The 10,333-nt window shown below is 53.5% G+C and overlaps 1 protein-coding gene across 13 annotated transcripts in view; it reads right to left on the bottom strand.

The window, feature by feature from the left end:
• Positions 1 to 3,342: 3,342 nt before the first annotated feature.
• EPS15L1 (epidermal growth factor receptor pathway substrate 15 like 1) overlaps positions 3,343 to 10,333 on the bottom strand; it is a 106,179-nt gene continuing 99,188 nt past the window's right edge. For 10 of the 13 annotated variants that reach the window (XM_010806555.4, XM_024993958.2, XM_059887997.1 and 7 more), the window contains 2 exons: positions 9,052 to 9,257; positions 3,343 to 3,951 (listed from right to left, as the gene is read on the bottom strand). In XM_010806555.4, the coding sequence (XP_010804857.2) occupies positions 3,805 to 3,951; positions 9,052 to 9,257 (353 nt within the window). In that variant the 3' untranslated portion in view covers positions 3,343 to 3,804. Of the gene's footprint in view, positions 3,952 to 8,398; positions 9,258 to 10,333 lie in introns of those variants that run through there. The other 3 variants (XM_059888000.1, NM_001101871.1, XM_024993963.2) reach the window with 2 other exon arrangements.

Below are 10,333 nucleotides of genomic sequence, written 5' to 3'. Positions count from 1 at the left end.
GGGCGAGCTGCAGTCTCCCTCACGCCTGTGATTTCACTCACTCACGTTGATGGCACAGATTCTGGCTTCCCTGGTGGCTCAGGCAGTAAAGAACCTGCCTGCAACGTGGGAGACACAGGAGACAGAGTCTGATCTCTGGGTTGGGAAGACCCCTTGGAGAAGGGAATGGCAACCCACTCCAGTATTCTTGCCTGGGGAATTCTATGACAAGAGGCTGCTGGGCTCCAGTCCATGGGGTCACAGAGTCAGAAACGGCTGAGTGATCAACACTTTCACTCTCACTGCTCTATACAGAGCTGTAAAGCACACACAGGCACAGCCACTTGTAGAGAAGGCATGCATGTGCCAGTGTACACCAGACACGTGAGCTAACTTACGTGACTGGACATGTGAACACACGTTTGCGTTGTTTTGAAAGTTTGCAACTCAACGTTTCCTAAGTAAGGGACCTTGAGTTTTGAGGAGTGGTCAGCTGTGAGCAAGGGCTTCCTCGATGGCTCAGAGGTAAAGAATCCGTCTGCAATGCAGGAGCCACGGGAGCCATGGGTTCGATCCCTGGGTCAGGAAGATTCCCCTGGAGAAGGGAATGTCACCCCACTCCAGTATTCTTGCCTGGAGAGTCCAAGGACAGAGAAGCCTGGCGGGCTGCCGGGGCTTGCAAAGAGTCGGACACGACAGAAGTGACTTAGCATGCATATGGCTCTGAGCACCTCAGGGAGAGGTGGCCCAGTCAGTTCCCTCCCCAAAGGGATACCGTGGGACAAGCAGCATGGGTTTTCAGATTTATTCTCATGGTTCCACGGCAGGAAGAGAAAGCCTTGTAAGGATTGCCTCCAGCCATGTTCTAAAAACTGCTTCCTCTTCTAGAAAGGATTAGGGCCACGTCAGAGGTTAGGAAGCCCACGAACCTCACACAGGTACCAGGTCCCAGACCCAGATCACCGCTGCCGACAGAGAGGCAAGGACCTTCCACGGACACAAAGCAATCCCTCCCCCTCCAGGACCTCAGGGAGATCTACCAAGACTTGCACTGTCCTGGCTGATCTCACTCTCCTAAATCTACTATGTGACTGAACACCTGGGTCTGAAAAGCTGTCTTTCCAACACAAACCTCTCAGACTTTCCTGGCAGTTTGGTGGTAAAGAATCCACCTGCCAATGCAGGGGACAGGGGTTCACTCCCTGGTCCGGGAAGATTCCACATGTTGCGAGCAACTAAGCCTGTGCTCCACGCCTGCTCAGCCCATGTGCCGTGACTACTGAAGCCTGTGCGCCCCAGAGCCCCTTCTCCACAAGAGAAGCCACCGCAATGAGAAGCCCCTGCACCTCAACGAAGAGTAGACCGCACTCGCTGCAACGAGAGAAAGCCCTTGCAGAAAGACCCAGCACAGCCAAAAAATTAAAAACATCCGTCGCCAGGTGATGAAGGTCAACATCAATGGTAATGAATCCGGTTGATGACATGGACTCAATGTGATGTGACAAGAAGGGCGTTTCACCCCAGAGGTCCTCCCCAAACTCGTCACCCCAGACTAACCATGAGAAAAACATGGACACGTCTCAACAGGAGACCACATACAAGACAGCTGACCACTCCTCACAACCGTCGAGGTCGTCAAAATCAAGGCAAGTCTTGAGCAACTATCTCAGGCCAGAGGCACCTAAGGAGACACGACAACCAAATGTCATGTGAAATACTGGGATAGAAGAGGGGCATTCGGGGACAAAACTGATGAGATGTGAATCAGGAACGTGTGCTCACTCAGTCGTGTCCAGCTCTTTGCCACCCCATGGACTGTGGCCCACCAGGCTCCTCTGTCCACGCGATTCTCCAGGCAAGAACACTGGGGTGGGTGGCCATGTCCTCCTCCAGGGGATCTTCCTGACCCCGGGATTGAACCTGCATCTCTTGCATCTCCTTGGATTGACAGGCTGATTCTTTACACTAGTACCACGTAGGAAGCCCCATGAGTCAGGTGTAGACTATAATCGTGTCCCAGTATTGGGTTCCTTTATAACAAACATACCAGCCGGAGGTAGATGTTAAAAAGAAAGGAAGTCATGAGGGGCTTATGGGAACTCTTCCTCTTCTCTGTGTGATTTTTCTGCACATCTCAAACCGGTCTAAAAAATTAAGTTTCTTAAAGTGAAAAAATAAGCAAAGAGATGCCTCTCTCAGAACGATTCCCTGGTTGGGCTAAAGCATCTCGGGTAGGAAGGGGGTTGTCAACAGCTGCCCAAGCTGAGGACAGAAGGGGACAAGGACTGGAACCCAGAGACCCAGAACACGCTCTCAACAGGAACTTCTCAAGAAAGGACATTTATGGGAATTCCCTGGGGGTCCTGTGGTGAGGACTCCAGACTTTCACTGCTGAGGGTGTGGGTTCAATCCCTTGTTGGGGAACTAAGATCCTGCAAGTTGTGAGGCTTGCAGGAAAAAAACAAGAGGGAGAGAGAGAGAGGGGCTTCTAGGTAGCAGAGGGCTGGGCCTGCGTGTGCCCTGCCATTTCCAGTAAAGGCTGCTTCTGACGTGGAACAGTCTGGGCCTCGTTAGTCTTGGAAGGGTGTCTCGCCCCCTTCCTGCCTGGTTTTAAGGTCAGGGCTTCTCTACTCCATTTCTCTGTGCTCAGGCTGCTCAGTCACAAGTTTGGACCATCTTCACCTGAGAGATGTCTGTCTGGGCCGTCTTGTCTCCCTGGGGATGGAAGAGGCCCAGCAGAAAGCAAATGTGTGACAGTCTCAGCTACACCAGAGGTCGTCCCAACAGTGATGTCCACGCTTCTGGAAGGTTCTAGGGGTTTCTGGGGACTGCATGCTGGTGGAAGTCTCTCCCTGTGTGCTGATTCTGAGTATGGGTTCCTGCTGAGGAGGCCCGCCCCGCCGGCCTTGCTCCTTGTGCAGACTGGACGGGGCTCCAGTGAACTGTATGGTGGGAATCTCATTTCAAATGGCAGCATGGTGACCGAGGGCCGCCTGCCCTGCTTACAGGGCAGTGAGGTCACCGCCCACCGTTCCAGAAGCACTCTGCAACCGGAGGTACAGGGTGACCTCTGAACACTTCCCAAGCTGGCTGTTTTCTGTGGCCTCTGCTCAAACACTCAGAATTTTTTTTTCTTTTCCCTTCAGCATGCAGGACCTTAGGTCCTCGACTAGGGATTGAACCCATGCTCCCTGCACAGGCAGCGTGGACTGCAAGGAACTCTCTCAAACACTTAGGATTTAACCAGAGATGTTTGACCTGGTTTTCCACGCCTGCCCGAAGCCAGTCTGCCTTTGTGACATCACGCGTGGACCTTCATGCAAGGAAAACAACAGGTAAGTGAAAAAAAAAAGGATTCTTGTGTTTTTGTATTAAAATATTTTATATTAATCATTCAAACTTAATTTTTATACAATGAATGCATACATCACTGGGGTGTCTGTCTGAGAGGGGAGTCAGGGAGGCGTCAGGTGGGTGTGCCCAGGTGTGAGCAGCGGGGGAGGGTAAGGAGACAGGCGCGTCCTCTGCTCGCCCTGTGCTTTGCCTGCCGGTTCCAGGAGGGAGGTGGGCGTGTCACAGCGAACAGGTGGATCCTCGGCCTCTCCTCGGGCCTCGCTCTGCTAGGGTGAACCATGTCTCCCCTTCCCGGCTGAGGCATCCAGCGCCCGGGGCTCTCTGACCAGCAAGTCCTTGACGTAACAGTGGCTGTGACTTGGGGACCGCCAAGAGCGAGTGTGTGTATACGTAGGGATTTCCACGTCCTCTCCTGCCTCATGCCCGACCCGTGGCCGTCCTGCCTCCGGGCACCTGCGTGCGGGGCCGCACCTAGGCAGCAGGCATGTCGGCCTTGCTGAGCGCGATGGCCAGCTCCAGGTCTTCCTGCTCCTGCCGCCGCAGCCGCGCCAGCCTCTCCTGCTCCGCCTTCTCACTCTCCCGCTTGGCCCATGCCAGCTGCTGCTCCTCATTGCCAAACTGCAAAGGAAAAACGGAAGGTGGGTTACACGGTCCCCGAAATGGTGCCTGCCTGCCAGCTGGCTGGGGCACAGAGGATGTGGAGGTCTCCCTTGGGGGGATCGGTGGGGTGTGGGGAAACGCCAGGCTGGGATGCATTGAGGGGAGGTACCTGATGTGTGGGGGTGAAAACCAGGAAAAGCCAGAAGCCCCCTCTTGGTTGGGGATGCAGAGGGGACGCGTGTGCCCCAGTCCTGACCCCCAGCCTGGAAGGCGGTCACATGCACTGAGATACGCAGGGCTGAGTCTGACCTTAACCGCCACCTCCACCTCGGAGAGAAACCAGACGCCCCATCCCTGCTGGGAGCTGAAGCAGGTGGAGGCCAGGCATCAGATTAGGGACATTGAGAGACTTCTGGGGACCCTCCCCCGGCCTGGAGGAGGCTTCACGGGGGGTGGGGAGGTGAGACGGAGAAGCTCTACTGGGCCTCCTGTCGGGGGACGGCAGAGGCGTCTGGAAGCAGCTGGGAGCGGAGTCAGCTGAATCCCAAGGAGATGGGACGCCGAACCCGCGAGCCTGGGCCTCCATGACAGCCCGTGATGCCTGGGCGAGAGGCGCTGGGGCTGGAGACCTCATGCTCAAATAGATCTCCGAGTCTCCAACGTGTACACGGGCCTTGAGGCCAAACGAGACGACAGGTCGAGAGATGCGCCAGCTCTGCCTCAGCCACGGTCCCAGGGGTTCTGGGAGATGCTAAGAGCCACTTTGTACTTGAACGTTCACAGGAGCCCTTGGCAATCATGCTGTCTTTTGGTCCAGGAGTTTTTCATTCTTGGTGGTGGTGGTGGAGGGGGGCGGGGGTCCTTTTCCAAAAGGTACTTTTTAAAAAAATTTTAAAACAAGGGAAGAAACTGTTTTGATCCCAAGATGGTGGTTTAGTTGCTAAGTCATGTCCGACTCTTTTGACCCCATGGACTGTAGCCCGCCAGGCTCAGAAAGTCCATGGGATTCTCCAGGCAAGAATACTGGAGTGGGCTGCCATTTCCTTCTCCTGAGATAGGTGATTTCAAACCATTCGAGCGATGGACTTCCAGCTCTATGCAAAGGAAAGCAAAGCCGGATGTCACACACTCTTCCCCTGGTGGAGTCCCCGCCCCCGAGGCCCCCAGTCACTGTGCCCTGTCTCCAGGTGAGGTGCCTCCAGCACCGCTGACCCCCAGCGGAGCTGCAGCCTGTGTGGGCCCCTAGCCTGCCTGCGTCGGCATCTCTCCTCTGTGTGGAGAAGTCAGCTGAACCCCAAGGATCTGGGACAGCGAACCCATGTGCACCAGAAAGGAGCTAAGATTTTCCCAAGGACACTCCTGGGACAAGCAAGTGGGGCAATCAGACTGGCGGTTTGTCCATGTTTCATGACCTGACCGCCAGTCTGGGGGTGACGAGGCCAGGCAGTGGGGGCTGGGCAGGGGAGGGCTGGCTTGGGGGAGCCTGGTTTGGAGCCAAAGGAGGGGGAGGAGATGGGACAGCCCAGAAGGCCTCCCTCCACCTGTCTGGGGAGTCAGGCAGGGGCAGGTGAGGGTCAAAAAGAAGAGGAGCCGCCCTCCAGGCACAAAGGTCGAGTCCTAGTTTCTTAAAGAAATGGCCCAGAAAAACACTCAGGGATCAGATGGGTCTCCAGCTTGGACTCCTGAAAGCCAGTCCCCGCCCCTCGTTTTTCCACCACTAGCCACAGATAACTGCCCTCCCCTCCCCCACCTCGTACTCTATGGGGAATTTTCCAACACCTCTTCAGGAGAAAAACAAGGAAAGAACAACAAATGCCGATGGGAATGAGTGATGGAAGGCGACAGGCAGCTGGGTGGACAGGGGACCTCGCCCTCGCCAGCCCGGAGGAGCAGGCGGGTGGGTGGGGGGAGCCGACGAGAAACAGGCCCGCACCTCAGTGGGGCCTGCTCAGCCCGGGAACCTCCCGCTCCAGGAGTCTGTGAGTTCAAAGCAAACGTGCTGACGGGAATGTTCTAGATGCCTTCGGGGAGGACTCGTCGGAGGCGAGCTTAGGCTCCAGGGCGGAGACTCACAGCGGGCACACGGGCGGAGGCAGGCTGAAGGCAGGGGCTTCTCTGTAGCTCCCTCCGTGTCTTGAATCAGCGGAGCACCCCCTCCCCGGCCCTGGCGGCGGGCCCACGCCCAGGCCACGCTCTGGTCCTCTGACCTGGATACGTCAGGTGCGTCACGCGACGGCCCGGATCTGGAACACCAGCGTGTGCAGGGGCTGCTCGGCGAATGGCCGGCTCCAGGTTCTACTTCTCTCATGACGGCGAGGGACCGAGGCGACCCGGCAGGTCGGGAGCACTCTGCCCCCTTGAGACACCTCACACACTGGGGCCCGACAGGTGGTTTGATTTTGGCGGCCTCTCCGTGGAAATCTGAGGTTCAGAGCCCTCTGCACGTGAAGTAACAGTATCCTTCCTCCACGGGGATGGACGTGTGCGCCCCGTCTGCTGTCACCACGTGTGGGGACACTTCTCGCCGCTTCCCGTTAGCTCGCTTATCCTGCTGTTGAAAACGCATCCAACTCATCTGACGAGGCAAAGCGCAACTTATCCCATCCGATATTTGCTCTTAATGCACACTTCCGAAAGAAAGCGCTGTTTGGCCCACCTAGAAATACGACTTCCTAATAAAACACATTTGCCTGAGACAAAGAAGGCCCGTTTTAAAAGAAACGCCAGAGAGGTTTCCTGTGAGCTGCTACAAGCACAAGAAACCCATTGATGGAAACTCGGGGTCTGTAAATCAGAGGGTTCCAGAGTGGCAGCGCTGGGGCGCCAAGCGGGTGGGGAGCGGACTGGGTACATGCGTGACACTGGCTTCCCTGACGGCCAACGCGGACCAAGCTGCCTCTGCATGGGTTAACAACGTGTCCTGACCACACGCTTAGAACGTCTGATCTGAGAGTCACGCTGCCAGGCTGCTGAGCAGTCAAGAGACCACTCTGCGTCTCCCCCGGGAAGCTGAAACACACACACTCGAGGAACCAACTTTGGCCTTCTTTCAGTTGGCACCTATCTCTCAGGTCCAGTGAACAAAGAAAACATCGGGCAATGGACCAAACCCCTGGACACCACGAACATGAAAGACACTCCGAGCCCCCAGAGGTGGAACAGTTCTGTATGGCTGAGGGGATAACACAAATCAGCTAGATGTCCTTTCTCCCCCCACTTCCTGTCCTATCACAAGGGGCTGAACCTCCCAGTCAGCTGATTTTCCCCAGGAAGACTGGGGCGCCCGAAGTGGGAAAGGCGATTTGAAACGTAAGGCAGCAGGGCTGCAGACTGAGTGCAAGTCCATCAGTCGTGTCCAGCTCTTTGCAACCCCATGGACTGTGGCCCGCCAGGCTCCTGTGTCCATGGGATTCTCCAGGCAAGAATACTAGAGTGGGTTGCCATGTCCTCCTCCAGGGGATCTTCCCAACCCAGGGATGAAACCCAGGTCTCCTGTATTGCACCTGAGAACTGGCAGAACCCAATTCCTTGCCTGGAACTAAGGGTGACTCAACCCCATGGGTGTTTTAAAATAGGAAGTTAACAACTGTGCTTGAAATGACCAAAAATGATGAACTAAATGATAACTTGAAATCTTGGGGGGTTAAAAAAAAAAAAAAGTGTTCCAAAAACCAGCCATTGGGTGGCAGGAGGGGGACTGTAAGAAATAGAACTGTGCATTTCAGAGAGAGAACAATCATTTCTTCAAACTGCTGTTCAAACCCACTTACCCTTCCCCCCTACCCTAAACACAGTACCCAAGTCACACGTGAATAGCTCAATTTTTTTCCATCAGTGTTTCATTTTTTTTTTTTCTAACCAAAAAATAAAAGCGGTGCTATTCAAGAAACTGTAGATAAAGCGGGTTTTGTTTCTGGCTTTTATTTAACAATGTCACCGTTTGTATATATCCAGCGTGCACTAGCTGTCAACAAAACCGGGCCAACTGCAGTTGTAAAATATCTACAGGTTGCCAAGAGCCAGGAACGTGTCAGCATCTTGGGCGATGTCAATAAGCCACAGCCTAGCTGTGCATGAGCTGGATCTGACATGAGTCAGGCATGCCCTGGGCACTGGAACGGCGGTGCTCACTTTAAGATAGACATTCTAGGAGCTGGAGCATCTATAAACAATACATCTCACACCTAACGAGGAAACAAGGTTCTCTGTCAAACCAAGCGAAGAAAGCCTTTTCAAAAAAATATTAGGTGCGCAACGGACAGGGAAACCGTTTCTGGGAAAACAACATCTGAAGCTCTCTGAGAACAAGATCTTTGGGTACTCACGAAGGTGCAGAAAGCACACTAACATGAAAGCCTTTTACAGCCTGGAATCTTTTTTTCAAACTGAGACACGGAGCCAGGCTTTCAAAATCCCCGGGTTAGCTTCTGAAAAGGCATTTCACGCTGCTGAACGGCTTTCTGAGTTTTGGTTTTGTTTTTTTTTTTTTTTTTCTTCTCCCTGCACAAGAAAGGGGCTTCAGAGCAGCTGTTCTCGTTTGCATTTCGGTTTTCTCCAAAGCTGATAAAAAGTGTTTTTAAAACAAATCAAACTGCTTTCCCTTGGTGTGATCTGCCTGAATCCTTGCTGCCCTAAACTGGGACCATGAGAACTCTCGCACAGACACTTTTTTAGGACAGCAGCACCCAGATTAACTTTAGCGATCTTGTTTTCGTACTTCAGAAGTGTTTGACGTGGTGGCTTCCCCCCAACCCCCGAAAAAAAAAACTGAACGAACACAAAAGCCTCTGGGCGACAGAACTACTACAGAGAGTCTACCGTGAAACATAAAGAAACGGGCATTCTGGGCCATCCTGCTGGAAGGTAAATGCATCCTCATCACAGAGTATCCAAACCAGTGCTCTTTTTCTTTTATTGAGAAACCGTTTTTTTCTTACAGCAAGAAACAGTACAGAATAAATAACATGGGTGATGGTGTGAGGTTCCGGGAGACTTGGGCCAGAAGGAGCTTTGCCATTTCAAAGAGACAAATAATAATAATAATGATAACCCCAAGGAAGCTGCAAGCGGAGCAGGGGGGAGGAGGGGATGGCACGGAAGGCAGAGAACTCAACTTACAGAGGTGAAGTCTGCAAAGCCCAAAGAGGAGGCTTTAGAAGGTTTAGCTGAAGAGGAGGGAGCAAATGGATCTTTTCCACTAAACGGGTCCCCAAACCCCTTTTTATTTTGGAACGGGTCACTGCTGTCGGCCCCAAGTGGCTGGAATGGATCAGGGGGTTCGGTAAAGTCTGCAGAACCAAGCTGGTTTACGGGTGTACTTTTACCTGGAAAATTTAGGAGAAAAAAAAAAAGAAAAAGAAATACAAGTTACTGACCAGGGACAGAACAAGAGTCCTGACTGAGGAGCCGGGTGCTAGCTCCCTGGGAAACTCTATCCTTCACTTGGAAAGAGCTGGAATGTGGCTCGTGGGACGGACTCCAGGGGGAATTGGCATGGGTCTCCGCTTTCCTCTTCCTTTATCCCGGAGGCTTAATGATTTTGTGGGAGGTCTCAGAAAACCAATTCAGATGACCCTTCTCTCCCCACCCACCACAGCTAAAATTTACATCATCTTTAGAAAGCTCACATGCAGGCGTGTTTCAAAGTGATTCATTTTAGCAGGGCAACACATTCACGATCACACTGAGTTTTTACAAAGTCATGGTCGAGCAGAAAAAGATGACTGTAAGAGCCCAATTAAAAAAAAAGGGGGGGGGTGGAGGATTACTTGCAACTAAACAGGAAGGATGGGGAATTAGTTTCATGACGTGATGTAGAGTTAGCCATGTTAGTGGTGAGGGTCTGTATGCAGCTCACCAGACAAACCCACTCGGCCATCCTGGGTTTAAATTCATCCTGGGTTGAAATTCATTTCCGGCTCCTGCGTCTGTCCCTTTGACTCCAAGGGGGCAGGCTTTGGGCTTTTGTGGGCTCTTGCCAAGAGGGTGGCTCTGGGAGACCCAGGTCCCAGCAAGGTAGATCTCCACGAGGACATGGGAGACAGGTGTTTAGAATTGGTGGGAAATGAGGCTGCGAGGCTACGCTTGGGGGGTGTGGCCCAAGGACAAGGGGCTTCTCCCAGTGAGTCCTGCCAACACGTCAGAACCATCCACGAGCAACCAGACCCCTCTCCAGGCCTGCTTGGCAAGGGGGGCCCATGGGATGAGCCTCCAGGATCTGCTGGGTTTGGAGGCCAGGTTCCTGCCTGACGCCATTCATTTGCCCAACAGCTGCCTGGGGTAACTAAGGTACCCTGGGGTGAGACGGTCAATTCGGCAGCTCTGTGTCCAAGCCCAGGCTAGGGCACACTTAACATGATTCTGATCTGTTAACTGAGTTGCCCATGTTCTGCTCTTGCAA

The sequence above is a fragment of the Bos taurus genome, chromosome 7 (genome assembly GCF_002263795.3).
Source record: "Bos taurus isolate L1 Dominette 01449 registration number 42190680 breed Hereford chromosome 7, ARS-UCD2.0, whole genome shotgun sequence".
Lineage (NCBI taxonomy): Eukaryota > Metazoa > Chordata > Mammalia > Artiodactyla > Bovidae > Bos > Bos taurus.
Note: the sequence above shows the minus strand (reverse complement) of the source record. Positions and strands in the feature narration are given on the sequence as shown.